This window comes from Thermobia domestica, chromosome 7, assembly GCF_964235325.1.
Source record: "Thermobia domestica chromosome 7, izTheDome1.hap1.1, whole genome shotgun sequence".
Lineage (NCBI taxonomy): Eukaryota > Metazoa > Arthropoda > Insecta > Zygentoma > Lepismatidae > Thermobia > Thermobia domestica.
In genome coordinates, this window is record NC_137460.1 from 161,745,203 (window position 1) to 161,770,239 (window position 25,037).

Genomic DNA, 25,037 nt, shown 5'->3' on the forward strand with positions numbered 1-25,037 from the left:
GTGGTGGGTGAGCTCACAGACTATTAGGCGAAATGACTTCGCTCAAATCTGCCCCTTTACCACTCTCTCTCAAGAGAGCTCAACTGCGAGGCCATACAATAGGTCCTTACTGTTAAGTAAGTAAGAAATAGTAATATACTCAAAAGGTATTCACTCACTCCTGCTCCTCCTAATTATTATAGGTTGTCTATAATAATAATAATCATAATAAAAAACAAAAAAAAAACCCTAATTGTTGAACTTTTACTGAGAATTCAGCATCGTTAACACTTAGGTAAGGAACGATGTTTAGTAGTGACAGGGTGTATGAAAATTAAATACATACACTCATAAATAGAAACGTCTAGTTGATTTCTAGAGTACGTATCAAAAGATTTGAGATGTATATTATGTAAACATGTTTTTTATTTTTATGAGGGTAAACATTTAATTTCCGTACACCCCCTCCTTACTAAATACTTTTCCTTACCTAAGTTTGCCAATGTGTGGATAGCTTAAAATTTGATCGCATTACGGCGAGATTTAGATTCCTTCTTAAACTGTAGGCCCAAGTCTCAATAGCCTCGGGGCTGAAAGGACGCTAAACTCCAGTTCAATCAATATGTAATAGTAATTTGCCTGATATTAATATTGAGAGGTAAATGATTGCTTTATATGTACCATCTATTTTGAGTACAGTCACTTAATATTATTAATCTTATAGATTTATATTTTAAAATATATTTGTTTAACAAATTCCAGGTGGTGGTGGTGGTGGTAGTAGTAGTAGTGGTAGTAGTAGTAGTAGTAGTAGTAATTATTTTTATTATTATTATATTATTATTGTTGTTAAATAAATAAATAAATATTTGTTAATGTTTACTATATTTGAAGTAAAATCAGAACATAAGTATTATATATTTTATTTTTTTTAGTTTATGTATATTCTGTAAAATCTGTTACTTTGAATTCTGACGTTTTATTCGGAACGATTCTCACTTGAATAATTATGACTACTGAGCGCCTTTGCCATTAAAAGTTGCTCGAAGTGAACACACAAACAAGAAAGAAAAAAAACTGCTGACTGTAAGAGCTCTAAATGTACGTTCGTATGTACTTTTCTTATTTTATTGCCTTATATGCCTCACATTGACTTTTACCTTCCGCATACGACATCAAGATTGAAAATTGAGGTAAATGTAGTAAAGATTTCTGAACTTAGCCGTTTTGGGAATCACTCATGTATATTGTTTATACAATCTGACAATAAAGTTCGGTGAATGAAGTCGCTGTGTTCGACTTGACAACACTGGTGCAACGAAACACTGCACACGAGTAACGACAAGTGTCGCCATTGTGTACCCACCGTTGTTCAGTTGTGAGTCAACTGTGGTCTGTGTGAGACGCGTTATACCACGTGAGTGTTAGTATGTCTGTGCCAAACTGATAACAATACAGACGTTGTTCAGCCTACGTTTGGCCGATTTCGTTCCTTCCCCTTCCCGGGGAGAATGGACTCACCCGACCTGGCTCGTGGCGTCCTGCAGTGTTGTGCAGTGGCTTCCTGGGAACGGAGTTGTTTTTCCGCGTGGACGACAATAACGCACAAAACAGGACCATTGTTGTGAGTGTTGTGTTAAATTTGTTTCCAAATGTGTGGGTTTCCGTTCTGTGACCAAAATGCCGCCCAAACTAAGCCGGTTTTGGGAAGGCTATGTTGCGGCTCTTCTTGACATCCACTTTAGTGTTTCTGTCATTAGAAAACAGTGCAAGAAGATTGATTGCAACATCAGTTTAAGTGGAATAAAAAATGTTATTAAAAAGTACAAGGGCAACGAAGCTCCACCATTTGGATCACCAACGAAGTTGCCTAGGAAGCGGGAATGCATCAAGGCCACCTCCACCGTGCAGAGGAAACTTCGCAAAATGGCAATGCAAGAAAATCCGCCAAGACAAAGGTGTATGGCTAATCGCTTTGACGTGTCTTTGGGGACTGTGAGCCGGACGTTACACCATTAACTCAAGCTGGAAAAAGTCATGAAAGCTCGCGGCCATCTTCTCACGGATGCCCAACAAAAGGAACGAAAGTGTAACACCCGGAAGCCGTACGAACGGCATCTGGCAAAACAGGTGAATGTACGTCGCAACGCTCGATGAAGCATGGATTTACCTTTCCGACTGCGGCAAACCGAGAGCCATCATGTACCGAGAGAAAGGCGCCAAGAACTTCAGAAGGTGGGTCTGTGTCTGTAAAGAATTCTTCCCAAAAGGGTTCATGGTCGTTACTGGCTACTGTTACCGAGGTAAACTGAAGATTCGTAGGGTGGCGAGGAACTGCAAAATAAATTCGCAGTATTTTCAGGAGCAGATCATGTGGCCGATCTACGAGCATGAGATTCCAACAATGTACGGAAATGACGCCAATCTAATACGCATTCACATGGACAAGGTCTCATCACCTACCTCACGATCGTCCCTCGCATTCTACAGGGAGATGGAGAAGGCAAGTGGTATACAGGTGATACCTTTCAATGAGATACCTGTTAAATCTCCAGATGCAAGTCCTATGGACTATTGTGGATTTGGATTGCTGAAGCGGACTTTGGGAAAACGGTGTGTGACAACTGTGGAAGGACTTTGTAAAGCTGTGCAAAGGGAATGGGACAAGATTCCCCTCCCAGTTCTTCAGAGAAGCCTATTACAGTGGAAATTACGCTGTCGGGCTATTGTTAGGAACCAAGGGAAACACATCAAGCACTTATGGACCTGGCGCCTGGATTCTCCTAAATTTTTAGGTAAGTCGAAATTGGCCAAATGTAGACTGAACAACCTCTGTAAAATGAACGAACAAAGGATCAATTTAAAAGTTTTGTTTTAAGGTTGGCAAGACACCGGAAGAAACCCATGATATGCTGGTACAGGTTTATGAAGATCAAGCAGTGTCCTTGAAGTATGTTTACGAGTGGTTCGGCCGTTTTCGACAAGAGCGGGATAGTGTTTCTGATAACCCCCGTAACGGAAGGCCGTCAAGCTCTCGCACAGACGAAAACATTGAAAAGGTGGGGACATTAATCACGAACGATCGCCGATTAACTGTGCGAATGATTGCTGAGGAATTGAACATTAGCCGTGAATCTGCGAGACTTATCCTCACCAACGACTTAGGAAAAGGAAAACGTCTTGTCGACTCGTGCCACATTATTTGACTGACGACCAGAAACACGCACGTGTTCTTGCGTCACAGGATTTTATCGCTATGGCGGACGCGTTTTTATGCGTTTATCCTTATTGCAGTTTTAATTTTTACGAGGCACATGTGAGGAAAAAGGACCTGTAATTCTTTACTCGAGGTTGGCGACACTGATGAAGTGGAGCATGCGTAAGAGCATACTGTAGTGTTCTATGCTTGCAGCAAAGATAGAACCGTCCGAGTGTAGTTGTGTCAGCGCGAACAGCAGTAAGGTGAACTGGCTACTGTAATACAAGATCCTGTCAAGTGTGAAATGAGATCTGTCATACAAGTTCTGAACGTCAAAGGACAGATGCAGCTGACATTCATCGGGAATTGTGTGCCGTTTACGGACCGACAGTAATGAGGGAAGAGATGGTCAGGCAAAGGTGCAGAGAGTTTGGGGAATGGTGTTCAATGACGATGGGCTAGCGGAAGGCCTATTCTTTAGACGGATTATCTGGTGGAAGTCGTGGCACGCGTTAACGAGAAAGTACGATCCAATCGTACTTGTGAAGCAACTGCTTATTTGAATGTTTCCGTTGTGACTGCACACGAAATCATCCACGGAACACTGGGATACGCAAAGGTTTCATCTCGTTGGATTCCATGACAACTCACTGGACACCATCGCAACACACGTATGACCTGTTGCCTGGATTCTCTGACCCAGTACCACAATGAAGGGAACAACTTTCTCTGTCGTATTGTGAATCAGGATGAGAGCTTCGTTCACCGCTACACCCCAGAATTTGAGCTGACGTCGATGGAATGAAAACATCCCACGTCCCCTGTGAGGAAAAAGTTCAAGGTTCAACCATCTGCAAGTAAGGTTCGTGTGACTATCTTTTGGATTCCAAGGGAATAGTGCTCACAGAGTTTGAAGAAAGGGGACACAGTCAGTGCTTCACGTTATTGCCAAACGCTACAAAGCATAAAACGTAATTCACCGCAGAAGTGAACTCCTTTCTGCTGGTGTCATTCATCTGGATGACAATGCGCGTCCACATTTGGCAGCACGGTGACACAGGCTAAACTTCGAGAAATAATGGGAAAGGTTACCACACACCCTTACAGCCTTGACTTGGCCCCGAGTGACTTTTACTCGTTTCCTCAACCTAAGTCACAGCTGCGAGGTTAACGTTTTTAGAATGATTGGGATGTTCAGACAACTGTGAAAAGAGTTCTTCGTCTTCTGGACCCCGAATTTTTTGCAGATTGGTTTCGAAAACTCGTGCAACGATGGGAAAGATACTTGTGCCGCCTTAGAGATTACGTTGAAAAGTGAGTCACGCCCACGACGTTGTGACACAGTTGTTTGATATTTTATTAATAAACTAAATTATAATAGTGTAAGCCAGTCAGTTTCTATAAAATGCTGACTGTGTGTACTACAGAACATTGTTGTTGCCACTGGAGGCATTGACTAGTACAGTCTGTCTCAAAATTGATTTAACTAATATATTATTAAGTGTTTCATGATTTCTAAATTTTAAAATTTTGGGACACTTCGTATGGGGTTGCATGACATACTTTTGTCACGACATGCTGATTGGGAGCCAATGAATTAGTTCATAATCTACGGACAATAGAAATTTCATGAGAGTGAATAAGTGGTGACCTTCAGATTGATTCAGAAATTACTGTTTGTTTTGTATTATAGACAGAATTAAACCTAAAATATCATTTTATTATCTTTAAAAAAGTTAAAAAAATAAGTGTGTTAATTTAAACACTATACGTATGAGCTCCCGACAAACATTATGTGCGTGGGTTTTCTCAGCGTTCTCCCGTTTTATCCTACTTTCTTTAATCCACCATTACCATCGTCTACATTAGCCTCGGTGCATAACGATGGGACATTAAACTAAAAAGTATATGCAGCGGACTCTCGTTAATTCTAACTTATATAATTCGAACAAAAGTTTATTTCTCTTGGAAACCGTATTGAAAACAACGATAAAACTAGTGGGTAAATCGAAGTTTTGAACCTCTTATTTAGATAATTCGAAGTAACACACTAGGATTTTTAGTGTTCGACAGATTGTAAACAGAAGAATGCAATTTCAGTTGGTTTTCTCAGTGGTGTAGCGCTTACCTCTGGTACATGGGGTCCATGGTTCAATCCTGGCCAACTAAGTTTGTGGTGGACGACATCGTGTCGTTTTCTCGGGGCGCTCCTGTTTCCTCCTACTTTCTCATTCCACCATATTTTTTTCCATTATCACTCAGTGCTGAAATCATCGTGGTGGGACATCAAACTGAAAGGTTTTGTGGATGTTTTCACGAAACAGCACATCCAGAGTTCAGTGATGCATATATACAGCTCACGAACTTCGATAAGAGCATTATTGTTGGAACCCACTGCAAAACTCAACTGACTGAAAGTCTATCCCGGCGTTGATCCAACGAAAGTGAAGGTGTTAGTTTCCATTGGAACATTGCCCTTCGGCTCAGATACTTCAGTAAAGATCCTCACTAACCCCTATATTGGAATGTTCAATAGTATGTAGCGTCTCCGGTGATATTCATAGCATCGGACGTGAACAGTGTAAATCAGCAGTAAGAATCAATGTAATTTTTTACTCCAATGGACAAGTATGGAGTATGGCATATTCCAAAAGAACACTTCAGTAATATTTGCTGATCAGATTGAGATTAGGGCCTTGACTTGCTATATACGTATTTTTGGTTTGAATTAGAATGCCTGTCAGGCCTAGAATGCAATGCAACATTGCGGTCGCGCTGGCTGACATAGTACGCGAGGAGTAAGGGAACATAGTCTTCAATATTCCACCAATTTACGAAAAGTTCATCTCACAGAGTAACTGCCATGATCACAACGTATGGTATTTATCGTAGGAGCTTCTCCGATTGTCTTTTGGTAGTTAGTGTATTCATAAATCATAAACAGCAAAAAACTAGAGGAAACAAGTGTTCAAACCAAATTATATAACAATTTTCTATTAAAGCAGAAATGTTCTGGTATCATATATTCAGTATGAGTCACTTTATTAACTCGAGATTTCAGGCACTTACTATAATCGTTGGTTCTCAATCAATAGTGTTAGTGCGACGCTTCCCAGTGGCCAACTCTCTAATGTTCCATGGAGAAGAACAGGGGTGAAATATACAAACAATGAGGCTTACTTTGATGTCGTTGAGGAAGTCGATGCAATTATTGATAAATCTGGCTCTACTGTATTTGCAGAAATTCAGGGATATGTAAGTATATTTCATTTTTGCTGCCACATCTCATATTTCACTGTTATTTACGTATCATATTTTTTAATCTTCTGTCTGTTTTAAAATAAAATTTATTCTTTGTACTAACATTTCTTTTTAATTAAAAAGTGGTAATAAGTTTTCTAGTTTATAATGAATTGAAATTTTGATAGATATACTTTTCAATACTGCTTAGAATATACAAAGTTACGTGTTCTGGTTTACATTTTAATTTATAATTCGAATTATAATCATTTCCGAATTCTAGGCTTAAACGCATGTCTTTTTTTTATATACCTGAATATCAATTTTTTTAATTTTGCGTACAGTATGTACAGGACATGACCTTTGTGTGTGTGTGTTTTTTTTAATTCTAAATTTATAATATATTCAGGGCACTTACATTTTGTGCTACTATACAAAGTACACATTTTTTAAATATCAAAATTTACCACTAATATTCTGAAGCTTATAACTGCTTGATATTTCAACTTCTTTAATTCCATAATTTCCTTAGAAACAGGAACATACAAAAGAAACAAGTTGAGGAGGAAGAGTTGTTACATAATTCTATAAATAATTTAACAATAAACTAAAGCTTCTTGTGATAATTTAATAAACCACACACCTGATTCTTGTCTGATTCTAGTATGACCCTAAAGAAATTGCAGAATTAAAGCAGTCGAAATATCAGCCTTTAATAACTTCAGGATTGTGTTAATAATCAGTTGTATTATACATTATTATTATATATATGTTATACATTAAATTTTCACAATTAAGTGAAAATGCATTTTTTAATAACCTGACGTAAGTTTAAGTGAATATATGGATGTATGGTTGATATAGTACACATAATATACAGTATTTCGTTAACTTTTTGTTTTATGTTTACCTTTACTTTGCTTAAATTCTTAATGTATTTTATGTTCTTTCACAGATTGACTGTTGCATTAAATTAAGTGGAATGCCCGATTTAACCTTATCGTTTATGAATCCTCGGTTATTTGATGATGTCAGTTTTCATCCTTGTGTTAGATTTAAGAGGTGGGAGGTAAGTGCTCTGCAATTAGAAATACAATCTTATCGTTATTTATTTATTCACTTTTATGTTCACTCCAGGCCATGTAATCTTCTGTTAGACATCTAGTCCCTCCTGGTGACAGGTGGGCAGCTACCTTAGGAAGACTAGCAAGGCGAAAGTTTACTTATATCTGACGTAGCAAGCCGATGTGGAATTAATAAATTGTTTCCAAACCTACACACAAGCTTAGATATAGGAATAAAAATATTGAGTGTCGAGGCAAAATGGTGATTAAATTAATTTCGGCTGACTTCACAGTGCTAATATTGTTAGTAGGATTCCGTTGGATGCAACTTTTTTTTTTTTTTTTTTCCGAACAATAAATGTTTTATGATTCTGAAAAGAAAGAAGGATAATAAGAATAGACAATCCTCTTATTTCCATTACATATGGATCATCAAAACTTTACTTCGTTGACACAAGCGTTTTCTTATGTAAATGATTTATGTCACGTTATCCAGTTCAAAACCCTGTTTTACGCAAATAATAGCACCTCGTTATGTGAGAAGCAGATTACGTTCGATATATAATATTCATAATAGTAAGCTAGACTCTATTCATGTCATAGATGTGTCTTTAAAACTAGCGTTTAAAAAGAGTCGAGAACTTACAATGCAAACAGTAATCGGAAATGGAAATTAAACAAATAATTGACTTATTGAGTTACGCTTAGAATATAATTATTTAAGTTTGAAAATCAAGTATATAACAAATTAGAATTTTGCCGATGTGAAATTCCTTGTTGTTGATATGAATAGTGCTTTCAAGTCTCCTTTGAAAAGCAAATTTTGAAACATAAGAACTTAGAAGTTACATTTGATACCATAATGATAATTGCTGTCAATACAGAAAAGTAACTAACAGTAACTAACTAGATGATTCCTTTAATTACATAAATCCTGGGATAGAAATGGAAGTGAAAAATGAAAATGCTAATTTGTTTTAATTTTGGAGTATATAGTGAAACCTCTTCAAGGCGAGCACCCAAAAGTTTCAGGCAATATAAATCGTCTAGGAGGGTGGATAATTATGGATGATTAATGATTTGTCAAGGATTTACATACTAGAAATAAAACTAAAATAAAGGTTACATTTGAATTATGGGATCTGTCTCGTGCTTTTGTTACTAATTTTCCGAAGAATGCTATTATTCGAGTAGAAATGTTCTTAAAATTGATTATTAATATATATATATATACACTCTGTAAAGAAAAAATAGCGACACTTCCTCGGATATGGTTTTCACAACATACATTAACCAATATGAGTTTTTACATGAATTGCTGATAATATTACAAAGCATATTCTTAATATGTAGTTCACTCTTAATACTTGCGCCGCAGTTTCAGTTTTTTCATATGCATATAATGAATTTATATGCATATATTAGTAGCTATGTGTGTTTTCAGCAAAAACGGCTATGGGAAGAATTATACATAAAAGTATGAAAATCAACAATAATAGCACAAAACCAAAAATGTAATTTCTTAAGAGTAAGACATATTGTGTACGAACATTGAGAGATACAATACATCAAACTAGATTTCGTATGTGGACCATGGGCTTTAGGAAATGCAGGGGAGTCGTCGAGGCCTTTCGGCGACAACGCTATTGCAAAATGTAACCTTGATTTCATGGAATCACTCCCGGATTACCTGTTCCGTGAGTTCCATTCTATCCGAAATAGTTGTCTATTGAGTCTTCTACTCATATCGACCCAAACTTTACATGTCAGGTGAGTTTGGATGCCACACGAGTCTTTGAATAGTCATATTCTTGCACCACGTATTAACGATTTTCGTTCATTGACATGAAGCATTTACGTCCTGGAAAATGAAGTAGTCCATATCTTCTTCAGGAAAGTTATCTTTAGCTGTTTGAAGAATTTTACGTACCAGAATTTGAAGACATTTTTGTACATCAAATGACTCTTCACCTATATCCATTGACAGCGAAGCAAGCCCATACCATCACTCAGTAACTGAATATTTGCATCTCTTAAACAAAATCCGTATCAAGTTTCCCGCTCATTCGTATCCACAACTTCACACCCCTATCGTTTCCCACTATTTTAAACTTTTTTCAAAGGAGAAAACAACATGCTTCCAGTTGTCATAAGTCCAAGTAGCATATCGCCTCACAAACGTACGTATTGAAGTCTTCTGTGTTTTTGTTAGTTTCGACTTTCCAGGCGTTTTTTTTCTTCGTAATATCCTCCTTATACAGTTACGACAATACAGTCGCAGGAGTGACTGCAGTTTCAAGATCAAAACGATTTTTGGCGAAGTCATTCCTTGATTCTGCAGTGCTATTGATTTTATTTGGCGATCTGCTCTGGGTGATGCTTTCTTTTTTTTATTGCACTGTTGACGAAGGGATTATTTCTTATACTATTTTTGCTTGTGAATTACTCTTTCTGCCGTCGAATGGTGAATTTTGAGTATTCCAGCCATCTCCCTTAGAGATGTAACTTAGCTGCGCAAAGCAAGAAGTATAGAAGTATGTCTTGCTCACGTGACGACAAGTCACATTTCTTACCAACCATTCTTGTTTACAGTCCACATGTAGTAACATATCATACAAAAACAATGCTGCACAACAACAATATTAGCACTTGACACTGTTCAAATAATGACAAAGCATATAACAATCACAAAATGCTAATTACCTGGGCCTACACATCACAAATGCAATGCAGAATTCTCACCCTAATAATTTACGAGACGATCTCAGGTGCCATCTAGAGAGAATATTACTGATACGTAAATAATTAGTAAGTGCATTGTACACCATAGGTGTCACAGATAATGCAAATGAATGATCACACTCATAATTTCCTTCTATTCCTCTTCTAGCCGGCTGGAACTATGGTTTTCTGTTTAAATTACCTTGAGAATTGAGGTGTCGCTATTTTTTCTTTACAGAGTGTATACTGTATTATCGTCGCCCTCACCGTTGGTCTAGTGGTTAGTGTACGCGCCCGGGGTCCCGAGTTCAATTCCGGGTGGGGCAGTTTTAAATAGTTAAGTTGGTTAGAAAGAAATGTAAGCAAAAGGTTGGTACTTACCACAAGAAAACAGCGTGTTCTTCTAAGTAGCGCTTTCCGAAAACCCTGTTTCCATTTTCATCCTAGAAACAATTCGGAGAGGATTCGAAAAGGATGAAAATCCTTTTAACCCATTGTTTACCTATCCACATTTCTCCCCCATGTTTTAAATCCTCTTCGAACCATTTCTAGGCTGAAGATGGAAACAGGGTTTTCCGAAAGCGCTACTTTGTTTTCCGCGGTACTACTCTTGAGCTTACATTTCTTTCTAAACAGTATCAGCGCTTGTAGTATAGTGATAGTTAAGTTGGTTGTTTGGATTATGGTGGTTTAGATTCCTTCTTAAACTATAGATCTATGTCTCATATAGCCTCGGTGTTGAAAGACAAAGAAATGGAAGACTGCTACTTATCTTGTTATTAGATAACATTAAATCTCTACATCCGTAATTATAATACAAATTCCTGCTAACTTTGATCGGTTATAGCTTCAAATCATAATTTCCTCAATCGTATGCAATAAACAATAGCATTTACTTCAATTATCTTTACAAAATATAGTTAACAGTAAATTTCATATGATTCTTCTGTATTATTCACCGTAGTATGTACATTATCACCAACTTGTGACACTTAACTTGATACTTTATGATAATCTCATACGAGATTCCATCTATCACTATCCTAATGACCTATCATAAATATATAACAACTCAACAGTCTATTTCTTATCTTCTTCCTTCAGACCATCAATATGGCAACAAATACTGTACTCAGTTACTATTTACCACTACTAAGACTCTACTATAGCTTTATCGATTCATAAGTTAAGTGTAAACACATTCGAAGACACCTAGACAGGTATCTTTTCACAGGCTGTCAAAAAAGCAGAGTACTTAGGTACAGATCTTGAGGAAAAAATGCACCATCATAGTCTGTGTTAATCAGGTTCTGAAAATCAGCATTTTAGTTTTTTCTTCTAGTTAATGAACTTCATTTTGAAGCAAACAAAATCTCGAGGATCAGTAGTTGCTTTGTGCTATCACTTTGGAGCGTTACATCAGAAGCTTCATGCTTGCATCAATGCTTCTTGCTCAAACCTGATGGAACACTTGATACTTTTGAAATTTCTCAAGATTTACTCACCTTTCCGTTGTTTTTGGTTGGTCTTTAAAATTGCTTGGCACTATTTGTTAATACTAGAATTATCACGTCTTATGAAACTTACAGTAAAGTGGTCAGTTTAAAGAGGGTAAAAGATAACATATTCTTACAGTCACTGATTACTAGTTCGGAAAAGGTATGGTGGGCATAAAACAGGTGTAAATATATTACATTTATAGAACTATAATTCCAATCCAGTGAAAATGATTCGTAATGAACAGTAGTCACCTTAAAATGATGTTCAAAGGGATGTTAGTGTACTTATTTACGGACGCAGTAATACACTTAACACAGAAAACTCGCTGTAGGATTGCAATTACACCCTTTCTGGTAAAAGCGAATGTATGTAAGACTTTCTCTTCGGTCAAATGAAAAAGAAAGTGAGAGTCAATTAAAGGGTATTAAATTCGTGGGGATTTAAAGTGGCTTTAAATTGACCAAAAATATAGAAAGCATTTATTGATAATTATAAGGAGCGGGAGAAAAAAAAAAAAAAAACGAAGCCAAGGAACAGAAACTCTTACCTGTATGTTAGAAGTATTGGCCCTGGCTGTCGAAGCACTTGTCTTACTGCGACACAAGGCGGTAAATGGCTGTCTCGTAGAATTCTCTGGACTGCGTTGCAAACCAGTTCCGAACGTAAACATTGTCCGAGGTAAATCGTTTGCCCCTCAGAGCCTTTTTAAGGTTACCAAAAGTGGCGTAATCGCAGGGAGAGAGGCCTGGACTGTATGGAGGGTGACTGAGAACCTCCCATTTGAATTTCTGCACGACTGCCCTGACTGTGTTGGCCGCATGAGGGCGGGCATTGTCATGGAGCAAAATGACCCACGAGTGAGCTTGCCTGGTCGTTTCGATTTGATCGTTTGACGAAGGTTGGTCAATGTTTGCGCGTAACGTTGGGCGTTTACCGTTGGAAGTTTAATGGTAACGTCGGCAACGAGGCTGTTTGTCGCCATTATGGACAGAAAGCATAAAAATTACAGAGGCCACGCAGCATAATGGGATTATGAGATTGCATTTGCAATAAAATTGACACTGAAATAATTGCAGTCATTAGGTTAAAGGAGCACATTACATGTACAAAAAAGGATAATTAACTTGAGATCTTTCAAAGCAGTTTAAGGAAAACTATCACGGATATTTGGGATGAGGATAAAACGAGAAAAATATCCCACCTACATAGGATCAAATCTGAAGCTTTTAGGTTAGTTTTACGCACTACGCCTCTATGGCTTTACATTTAGATAGGGGAAGTGTAAATAAGATAGTGTGATAAAACTCGAACGAGTGTGTGAATGAAAAGAAAGAGAATTAGTGAAACCGTCTACTGCATTGAGGATTTTAGAGAATGACCCGGGGCAAATTTTCTCCTGGAACCACATACCTTATCGTTCTCAATGTGAATTCCCAGTATTTTCGTAATACTACTTATCATTCTCGGTATATTGAAACCCCTCCTCATCCCGGAGAACATAATATTCTGAAATCTTCACTGGTCTACTGACAATATAGACAGCGAACATCACGTGCTCTGTCAACTTTGAACAACATTAGGAAATTTCGTTTAAATAGTTTGAACAGTGTTGTTGGTTGTTTTTACTATGCAGTCTATTTTAATTTTTATTTTACTTACATTTTTAAACCCATTTTCTCACTTTATGTGTACATGTCGAATGATAAGAATCTAATGTAAATTAAGGTTCTGTATGTAAATGTTTTGCGTATTCTTGACTGTAATTTTAATGAGTGAATACATTCTTGCAGTCGGAACGGATATTATCGTTCATTCCACCTGATGGAAACTTCCGATTGATGTCATATCACATTGGATCTCAGAGTATCGTTGCCATTCCCATATATGTTCGACACAACATTTCTTTTCGGGATGTCGGAGGAGGACGACTGGATATTACTGTTGGACCCAAGCAAACAGTAGGAAGAACAGTAAGTATAGTTGCAAATGAATTATTATATGTCGTACTTTATCAAATTCCGTTGATGATTGGTAATAAAGTAGTAACAGTTCTCATTGCAGTGATGTTACTAATTTGTGTTGGGATTCCTTATATATATATATATATATATATATATAACAGTCAAGTGTGTTCTTTAGTGTGTTAAAACATAGTTAACCTGAAATCGATTTCCGGCAGAAGCTCATGTGCGACTCCCACGTTAAGCTGTAGCAGGGTGTCTACTGGTCATGAAAGTCATGAAAGTCATGAAAAAGTCATATATTTTGCTTAGTGGTCATGAAAGTCATGAAAAAGTCCTTTATTTACCCAACTGGTCATGAAAATCTGAAATCTCAGAGTATATTTTTATACTTCATACTTTTATACCTCATACTGCATGTACTGAAACAGTTGTATCAGGTCAGTAATTGTGAGAATTTCCCCCGCCAGTTAGGGCTGGCTAACTGGTACTTTACTGTCTTCCTAGCTGCTCCCCATTTCATCTTCTAGTCTCTGTAATATAGTAACAACTTTTTACTGTCCAACTTTCTGATCTGCTATTTCTTTACTTCTAAGAAATGTAAATTGTGAATTTTGGGCCTTTAGACTTATGCAAATAATATTATTCGTTTGAGTTTGCAGATTTTAAATTTGATGATCTAATTTTTTAAAACGAATTTCTTTTATAATTTGTTTTGTCTTTGGGCAGTTCTCTGAGTGCTTAATTTCAGACAAATTTCTGCTAGACTCAGAATTAAAACTTCAAATACAGTATAGAGTGATTCATTGGTAAGAGCAGGCCCGTATTTAGGTAAGTGCTATACTGTGCTCGAGCACAAGGCGGCAGAATTTTACATTCTTTAAGATTCACAATAAGTGATATTTAAGACTAGACGCAACCCGCATAGTTCCGATGCACCACTGATGGTAGGGGTTTATTAATAAATTAATAAATTTTTATCGCCATGGTCATGAAATTTTGAACAAAAAGGTCATGAAAAGTCATGAAAAAGTAATGAATTTACTTTCTGGTATTCCAGTAGACACCCTGTGTAGGTCCACGTCTCATATACCCTCGCTGTTGAACAAAACCAAATCAAATCAAAAAAGTTAAGTTCACTCCAAACAAAGTTGTAAGCAGTATCCAGAGAAGACTTGAACTTCCAAATATGGACAAGAACTAGTCAATGCTTTTTTGACATTGTTTTATTAATTTCATGAGTTCTTAATACATTCTTTTTTCGTTTGTGTGATTTTTTTTTAACTCTTGTCACAAATGATCCCATGCTGATTCCAAAATAAAAATTTGGGAATACATAACAGTCACATACTGATATTAGCGGTCAGAAAATAAAATGTCAGAGCAATCTCTAACGATAGTTGAGCATGGAATGGCTCAACTTGCAACTTGCATATTTTAAGCTCCATACTTTCTTTGCAAGCTGCTAATTCAAGTGTAAATTCTACTATCAATACTAATTTCTGTTACGATTGACACTCATCAGATAACAATGGGAAGTGAAGAATAACAAGACAGAAGTAATATACCCTTTCATAAATAACTTGGGACCCAATTTTTTGGTCTTTTCTCTTCCACCAATACAGTGTATGCAGTTTTAAACAAAAATTTAAGTTAAAAAAATAAATTAGTGCTTCATGATTTCTATTTAGAATTCAAATTGCCGTTAGTTACCAAATGCCCAAGTAAAATAACAATTTATGTAGTCAGATAGAGCACATTTAGTGTGAATCCCTACTCTGTTTAGAAAAGATTTAGTTCATTTTTATTTAGAAATATTAATTTGTTCAGGCAAGAACCCTTTATCTCATTTCTCGATTAATTAGTCCAAGAAATTAAGTTATAATTAAATACAAAAACCCTTCCAAGTACGTAATAAGTCTGAATTGAATTTACTGAGCTTAACAAAGACAAAAGAGTGTTACTTAAATATTCAAACCTATCCAATTATTTAAACCAGTTAATTAATTAGATGTTCGATTAAATTTAGTTTCATCTAGGATATTGGCCAAGACGTAGATTTCTCTTGAAAGGAAAGCAAACCTTACATTTTGTGCAACAGGGTTTGTACACTTAACAAAAAAACTTAGTTATAATAATAATAATTCTTAAAAGCTAATGAACCTAAATTAGTTAAAATGAGTATGATGTAGTTTCACCTACTATAGCCTATCGTGTTGTGTTTTACAACGCTGTTAGAAACGATTTTATGGATGTGCTCAATGTGTCAGAAACACTAATATTGCTGAAACTAAGGGCTATAACACAGATAAAATGATTTCAGTTTTTGCTTTAAAAGTGATTATTCTATGATTCTTTAGAATAGATATGAAGGTTTTAAAAGTACAATCAAAATACCGAACAGTAGGTAGAAATTGAATAATGTCTTCGGCATTTGTTCATTTTCATAATTGCATTCGTTCCAATTTAATAGATTTCTAAGTTAGATTGGTTTAATTGAAAGGTGATAATACCTAGCAGCTATAGTGTTCGTTTTCCAGTATTCGTATATTTTACTTACAACTTATCAGGCTGTTAATGTTTATACAGGTTGAAGGAGTAGTTCTTGAAATCCCAATGCCAAAAGCTGTCTTGAATTGTACTTTGACGCCGAATCAAGGAAAATACTCATTTGATCCCGTATCGAAAGTTCTTTTGTGGGATGTTGGGAGGATTGATCCTTCAAAGTTACCTAATATCCGTGGCACTGTAAGTAAAAATATCTAGTGAAATTTTATACGTATAAGTGTAATTTGTAGACACTGTACATATCTATCTATCTGCCTGTCTATATGTATATATAATGTATTAGAAATATTCTTGACCAGTGTTTTCTTACTCTGAGAAAGATAAATTAGAGATGTTATTTTGCAAATCCAGGAGTTCATTGAAGGAACCAAGGAAAGGGTAGCAGCTACAAACGCAATCTGAGATAATTGTCGTTTTTAAATTACTGTTTACGTTGTGCTTTTGTGTGTTAAATTCCTTTCAAAAGGCAAATAAATTGTCCATAGAATAAAATGTAGAAATTTTTAAGATAGTAAAACACTGAAAACTGCATCGTCTTGCAAATCTACGTTTTTGGCGTAATGATAAGTTAATTGCTTGATTAGGTTCTTACTCTCAAGTTTTTAAAATTTGAAGAGATTTTATTATCAGAGTTCCTCTTGAATCAGTGGATGTAGACATGAAGTGGATATATACGAAGGTGACTAGGAAAGTTTCGAGATTCAGCCAAATGGAACACTGCAGAAATAAAATTTTGCTTGCATGAGAAGCATCCCTCCTTTGTGAGTTTACTTGCCCGGTATCGCAACGATCAAGCCATTTGACGTGAGCAGTGTTGCCAAGTAGCCGAAGTTTTCACCATTTGCATCGCAACCATGGAGTTGGGAAGAAGGGATTTGCGAGCCATGGTTCTGTACGACTTTAAATGTGGTTTAAATGAATCGGAGTCTCAGGAATGATTGACACGAGTAGAGAGTGGTTTTCAGAATTTAATCAGAGTCAGACTCGCCAGAAGGTGAGGGGCACAATGAAAGGCTATTAAATAGCAATGATTGAGGAAAACATTGATGCCATGGAGTAGATAGTTAGAAACGATCCGCAAGTGATATACAATGACATCGTGTGTGCCCCTAGGATTAGTGCGCTGAGTGTTTCAACCATCTTGCATAAACATTTGCGTGTGGGAAAGGTTTCTCTCGTTGAATGCCACACAACTTGACTGAAAATCAAAAGCAGACAAGAGTGAAATAGTCTCAAGACATGGTTCAGAAATTTCAAAAGGGGGGAGGGGGGCTCTAGGAGGGTTTCAGACATTATGAGGAATGATGAAACCCGGATTACCTGTTTGACCCAGAGACATAGCGCTAGTCATCTGTTTGGGTGTCGGTTTTCCACTCCCTGAAGATGCTGTGAAGCCAATAAAGAACTGTTAAGTGCAATGATTGAAAGCCAGTGGCACCAGTGTTTCCAGGATTGGTTTAGGAGGATGAGACGTTATATAGAATGTTGGAGAGAATACTTCGAAAAGTTACAATACCTAGTTGAAATAGATATGTGTATCCAAAGCTGTATGTCGGAACTTTTCTAGTGACCCTCGTATATATAAAGAATGTTATTTATGACAAAAATTTAAGATGGTGGACACAAGAGGGTGGTAAGAATGGGATTTTAATACTTTTATCTGTCCAGTTTTCATGCAAAAATTGCTTCGTTGACCAATGATTTGATATATATATATATATATATATATATATATATATATATATATATATATATATATATATATATATATATGTCAAATCCTTGATTGGATGTGGCTTGTATATCAAATTTTTGCACTCTGACCAGAAACAGACTGAAAGTTCTTTATAGAAAGACAAGAAGTAAACTCTGTCATCACGGAAAAACTATTTTATGGATTATACTGATTTTTGATGTAATGACTTGAGACAAGTTTTAATGATTTTTGTTTTCGAAATTGCACTCCGAAAGAGTAGGGGTGGCTTAAAAGAAATAAAAAAGAAACATTGGACATACAGAGACATGATATATGAAAGCAGTATATAGACATCATACTTCTTATTACGCAAAATAGGAGTATCTTTTTCGCACGAATCCGGGAAGTTCTACTCCAAAGGGGTTGAAATTCAACTATTATTTATCAATTAGTTTCCGACCGTTGGTAACTTCCGTAACTCGAGGCTTTCTGTTCCAGAGAATTCACTGTCATTCACGTGATGCATCCAGTATCGAGGATTCAAAGGAAGGGAATGCACAGTATTGTCTGCGATTCGTGCGGCGGCATTTGCTAGATTGTTGAAAGCTATTTAAATTAAAATGTTCACATAATTATAATATAGTTATGTTAATATAATTATATTGAGAGAAATTATTTATTAGCAATATATACTAAATAATACATTGTTATCTTTAAGCAGTAATGTGTTTTTAAATGTTTTACAAGTTCATTTTTTGTGATCATAAACGGACTAAATAATAGTTTAAAACAAATATTATGTACTTGAACTATGAAATAAAGTTTTTTCTGTTTTCTTTTCAGATCAATTTACAAAGTGGAAGCGCAGCAGTTGAATCAAATCCTTCTATTAATGTAAGTAGTTTAAATTCTTACGAGTACAGGTAACTGTATGGTGAGAGAGAGAGAGAGAAACCGGAAATGAAATAAATGTGAGTTCCTTAGTACTTCCACACAGTCTTTTAGCTATCGTGCAATACATAAAAAATAATTTTTGTATTGAAGTAATGTGTTGGAAAGCTTTCTGATAATTATAATTACGAGGTGCACATCAAAAGTACGTGCCGTTTCCTTCTATAATTTCCAAGAACAAGGAAATACAGAAAACTAACTTGTGTCTGTTTCTGAACAAACTCTCCCTTTTTATTGATACACAGTTGCAATCGCTCCTTCCATTTGGTGTAGCATATGGCATAGATACTGGATGTTTTCATATACTGGAAAATAGCACTTTCCAGGGATGATCTTTTGTCAAAATGGCGTCCGCGAAGAGAATCCTTAAGATTCGGGAACAACCAGAGGTGAGTCGTCGCTAACTCACGGCACTATGTATTGTATTGTATGACGAATTGACGGCACTATGCATTGTATTGTAGTAGTCAATTCGGTGGACGTTTCTTCCTCAAGGAAACTAATCGGGTGTTGCCTTTTGGTCCCTTTGTTTTTTTCTACATTCTGCAGGACTTGTAGAAGGCTTCTTCGTGTTGTTTCGTATGATATTTCTGGAATGGCAAGGAAAAACAGTCATTAGCCTAAATACTACTCGTAAAAATATTACCCAACTCACATACAGATATGACTTTCAAACCAGATCGGGCAAAAACGGGCCACACTCAGTCTTTTTCTCTAACAGATAACATCACCTACTATCACATCCAGCACATAATAAAACTGGACTCGGCTGGACTCAAAATAAAACTCTACATGAAATTCAATATCAAGTACACCAATTTTGGTTTTCGATCTAAATTTATTTATCCATATATTGACTGGTATATGAAAGCATATTAGAGTTCTACGTATATGTCACGAACGACGAATGTATAACAATGTTCTGCACAATCATTATTGAAGCCTAACAACGAATCATTATTTTGTTTTCACATAATGAACTTTGTGTCCGCTACCGAGGTAAACACATGGCCTTCTTCTATGACTTTAATCTTTCACATTGCTACTAACTCTAGGCCCAACTGTGATGTTTACCCTATAGGATGAAGATCCAAGTAGAATAAGCATTACATTAGGTAGTCATTGATCAAATATTTCGCTCGGGCGTTAACGACGAAACAAGTTATCACTAAAGTAATAGCTCCTTTCACCGCTAACCACACATCGGCAAAAATTCTAACAACAACCTTAAACTTACGAATAGAATAAAATTTCAGCATCATTTGAACTGAAAAAGAACATAACATAGTAAGAATTCGTTTATACCAATATATTCCACCATGCACACCAAAATAAAGAACACGAGGTGACAATTTCCAGGTCAGAATAACGCCAATGACACGCATAAAACAGTGATTATATTTGGTGCTAAGCTCGATACTTACATCTCTTCAAATGAGATGGACAAATTATAACAATAGAAAATGTGGATGTCCTCTGATTACAAAAATATAAATAGATATGCAAAACTTTACATTTTTATATGAATTGTTTACAGCAGTGAGTGGAAAATGTTTCTCTTCTCGTAAAGTGTTGGCGCCATGACGCAGCTTCCTCTTTGTCCCCGCTACTCACGTGAGTCCCACCCACCAAAGTGACGTAAGCACAGGTAGGACTATGATTGGTGGCTGCTGTCGATAGCCAAGGCCGTCGGCTGCTTCGTCTGCCTCGTTGCAAGAAATAACAACAATTAGTTACATTATTTGTTTAAAAGTAGCAGACTTTAAAATGAAATGATTAAATTGTCTGAGCTGGGCACACCAAAAATAATGCACAAATAAGTTTATTACATAACCCTTACGAGCTGAACGAAAACCTACCTATTTCTGCACACCTCACATCTTTCCTTATTAAATCTGGAAGGTCTTTCATATCTCTAATCATTTCGAATTTTAAGGTTTTGGCCAGGTTTGGAGAGTGTCTGGACCACTGTGCAGTGGTGCAATTTTACAAGGTGACAATACGTCAGTTTGCGTTGCTGGAACTGTTGAGGGTGGTTTCATGAACATCAAGATAAATTACTTGTACAACACCTTATGTGGCCTGCCCAATCCTTTCACACGTCAGTTCTGGAGTTCAGACTCCGGAACAGATCGTCCTTCATCCTTGCTGGCGGAACTCCCATTCTTATTTTAATAATCATAACATTCATACTAGAAAGATGCGAGGTTTACAGTATTATCCTATGGTTGGGGGTTTATATTATAATAATGTTGATCAAGGTTGAAGTGAGTATTTAGGAGCTGTGTGCTGCATGATTAATTGTACAGGGTGTCCGAGAAGTCTCCATACCCCTAGGTTTAAGTACGACAGAGAACACAGTGTGTATAGTTTTAGTTGTGATATTGATAACACTACTTTCATGGCCACAGACAACACTGGCTGGTATCCCTCGTTCAAGACCGCGTGAAACGTTTCAGTTGTGAAGCCATCGGTGATATGAGTGGTTGTAGTTACACAGTTAAGGAACGGTTAGTAGTATCTGTGTGGCACGAACGACCACACGCAGGGCAAAGAATAGCACAAATAATGACTTCGTTAGAGGTCACTATGGCAAGAACTCACCTCGTAAAGGAGATTTTCTTTATTCAGAGAAACGTTCGTTTGCTGCAGGACGTGTCAACGACAAGCTTCGTAGTCGACGTAAGAAAATGAATGATAAAATACATGCTTCTGTCGCACAGTGGGGCGAAAGTACTGAATTCTTGGCAAAAAGTAGGAATGCGCCATATGAAGCAGAAAATTGTAAGACTATCAATTAGTTCGATGTGTGTAGTAGCTACAATAATGTATTCAATATATAGAATAAAGATTTGAACATAAAATAAATTTACAAGCAAACAACAATATATATATAATAATATCGAAATAACAAACATTTTAGTCCACGGATTTTCTTTTACACTTTCAAAGACATGTTCATATAGCATCTTGATGCGTGCCACCTAAAATACATATATAAAGCCTTGTGCTTTATGAAACCGCTATCATTGTGATGTCAAGACCAATGCTTGGTTCCGTATCTCGAGCATATGATGGTGGCATTCATTCCGGACACTTTCCAGAAGTTTGTGTAAAATTACAATCAGCTGTTGATTTTAATTCAGATTTGCTTCTATCAAAGGTGAATTTGTACGAAAACTAAACATACATGACTTGAAGTTCATAGTTTCAAAAAGTGAACAAACGAAATCGCAATTTTGAGTTAACTAAGCATTAAACAAAACAAACAAAATTACAATTCCTGGTAACTACTTAGCAAAACAACATCCATAAAAGTAAATATTAGCACAAATTCATATGGATTACTGTTGCAGCATTGCATTAATATTTTGTTGGATATCCTGTTCATTGAGTCTTTGTGGCATTGAGCCCACCAAACATCGGGAATCTTCTGGTGTTATTACTCTAAACCACGACGGAATGGTGACCTCTAATAGCTCCTTGTTGCTTTGGTTTCAACGACACGAAAACTTTCACCCTTGATGACAAGTTCTAAATTTGGTTGAAATCAGAACTGTTTTCAATTCAAAATAGAACAGTAACACGATGGTCGCAATTGATTCGAGCAATGTGATACTTGTTGTCGTCCTGCTGAACGTCACTACTGATACAATCACAAATTGTGGGCAGACTTTTTCTTGGTGTTTTTGGCATTAATGTTGCCTTCTAACACTGCTAGAAGCTCAATACCACACCTTGCCATGCTTCCCGACACCATGACATTGATAGGTAGCTTCATAAATTTAGTGGCGATGGTGCACTCAGGTAAACTATTCAGCAATGCACAAATCTGATCTCATCACTTCCAAAGATGCTGATTTTGGTTTTGTCGCTCCAAATAACTTTACCCCACTCTTCTTCTGTCTGTTTCCTATGTGCTAAAGCCCATTTCACGTACTTTTGCGCTGCTTTTGGTTGAGATAAGACTTCTTTCTTATGATTATCGCACGTATATCTTTTCGCAAAGGTTTCGTATGTTGTTTGCTACTGTCTTACTCCTTTTACTTGAATACTAATCAGCACGTTTTGTTGTCTTAGGTGTCATTGTTTCCAATGAAAGCATCACTTTTCAGTTCACACTAATTACTACACATTTGACATAAACCAACAATCGCGCTCAAGAGTTCTGTTAGTTGAAAAAGAAAAATATTCAGAAGACAATATTGCTACTGCCCAAAGATGCAATTGTGAGAATTGTTGAACGATTCATTTCAAGTTGTTTAATATTTCTGTACATACAATACTATATTGCCCTTCTATAAAAGATAATAAATATGATATACCGTACACTCTACATTTATGTACAGTAGAAAAATCATAGACAATAAAAATGTCATCTGTTGATTTAACATAAGACAAACTTCGTATAATTTGTAAGATTAAATAATAAGAAATAAACATTTTACCAAAATGCCAAGAATTAATTCATCACTATTATATGAGAAAGTCGAAATACAATTTGTTCTCCTTTCTATTTTCGTATAGAAAAGGACGATGACGAGAATTGACTTGTAAACAGATGTATTTATGATTGATATTGGAATATTTTGAAATTTGGAAGAGTATTCAGTACCCATTTGTAGATTCAGAATTCGGGTAGTATGTATGAACTAAAAGCATATACTGCGGCGAACACTATATATTATGAACATGATCAGTATTAATCAACTGTAATCAAAGTCGACAATGATAGCATATGTTACCCTACACAGAAGTCGAAAGTCCCGAGTGATACGAAATGATTTAAACATATACCACGGCAAACCTTCTATGTGGTGGAACTTAATAAGTGGATTATTTGATTTAATCGAGCGATTAAAATGAAAAAATATTAGTGAATATATGATTAATTAGCATAGACTCAAAGTTAGAGCGATATGAGAACATATGTCTCGACGAACATTATATAGAGTAGAAGAGCCCAAATAAAACGCGTAGACTAATTAGGACTTCGAAAATAGCAAACAATATACGAAAATCAAGACACAGTGTGTAGAAACCCTGACTCTGGGTACGTACCCACACGAGGACTCGTATCCTTCTCGTAATGTGTATAGCAAATGGAAATAATGGGAAAACAGTGAAATTGATGAAGTAATTACTTGCTAATTACTTCGATTTGAAGAGAATACTAGTAGCTCTCAACCTGTAGTATTGGATAGATATGGTTCGTCTGCACTCACTGGTAACGTCGGGAGCGAAAGGGAAGTTACCCGTATTTCTGTCTCTGTATTTTTTTGTTCATAAGTCAAGCTCCTCTGTCCAAGTTGCTAGCTATGCAACCCGCTTTGGATTTCACCCTCAGACAGGTCACCCGCCTTACCAAGTTTTCCTGCCGGTTTGTTAGGTATGCAACTTGTGTTGGATCGCACTGTGCCGGGTAGACCATGCACCGTACAGCTAAGGTGATGTATAAGAGTCGGTCTCGGCCAGTTTGTACGAGTGTTCCAACGATAACAAAGCGTTGTGAAGATAGGACAAAACTATCTTCTTTGCATTATTTAAATATTAATTTAATTCTTGCGAGTGCTTATCTGATCTTTGCTGGTTTTCAGCACTCAGAAGTTATCTTTACTCTTGCAAATGTAGTTTTCGAACTTAGCCGAAAAATGAATTGTTAAGAGTAAGGGAAAAATTTTCTGACTCAGAATATTTGAAATAATTCTGAAACTACAACGTGGGCTTAGTCTTTTTCCAAAACTGTCATTTTTTCTCGTTGTTTTGGGCTCTCTCCTCTTTTCCCTCTCCCCCCCTCCCAAAAAAAAGCGAAAAATCCATCAATTTACATAGATCTTTACCACGAGTCGGAAACTTCATCGTGGACTTCGAAAAATGTATCTCCTTACAGTCAATCAAACTGTAAACTTAAGAAATAATTTGTTATTATGAACTCCAAAGAAAAATGAATTCATATAAAATAAGTAAAGCATTGTTGAACTTGTTGTGTGCCAATTCCATTATCTTAAAAATAATGTTGTTGTTTTGGACTTTTCCGAAAAACAAACTTAACCAGGATACACTAAAAATCCCGCGAACAAAACGATTATGGTGCTCTGAGCTCTAAGGAAAAACAAATTTCTTCCAAGCCTTTAAATTTACCAAGAATTGGGGATTCT

The 25,037-nt window shown here is 36.4% G+C and overlaps 1 protein-coding gene across 3 annotated transcripts in view; it reads left to right on the top strand.

Annotated features, from left to right (window-relative positions):
* cm (AP-3 complex subunit carmine) overlaps positions 1 to 25,037 on the top strand; it is a 100,911-nt gene that overhangs the window by 74,027 nt on the left and 1,847 nt on the right. For 2 of the 3 annotated variants that reach the window (XM_081765518.1, XM_081765517.1), the window contains exons 5-9: positions 6,274 to 6,433; positions 7,374 to 7,487; positions 13,494 to 13,673; positions 16,254 to 16,412; positions 18,772 to 18,822. In XM_081765518.1, coding sequence (XP_081621644.1) covers positions 6,274 to 6,433; positions 7,374 to 7,487; positions 13,494 to 13,673; positions 16,254 to 16,412; positions 18,772 to 18,822 — 664 coding nt within the window. Of the gene's footprint in view, positions 1 to 6,273; positions 6,434 to 7,373; positions 7,488 to 13,493; positions 13,674 to 16,253; positions 16,413 to 18,771; positions 18,900 to 25,037 lie in introns of all 3 variants that reach the window. The other variant, XM_081765519.1, reaches the window with a different exon arrangement.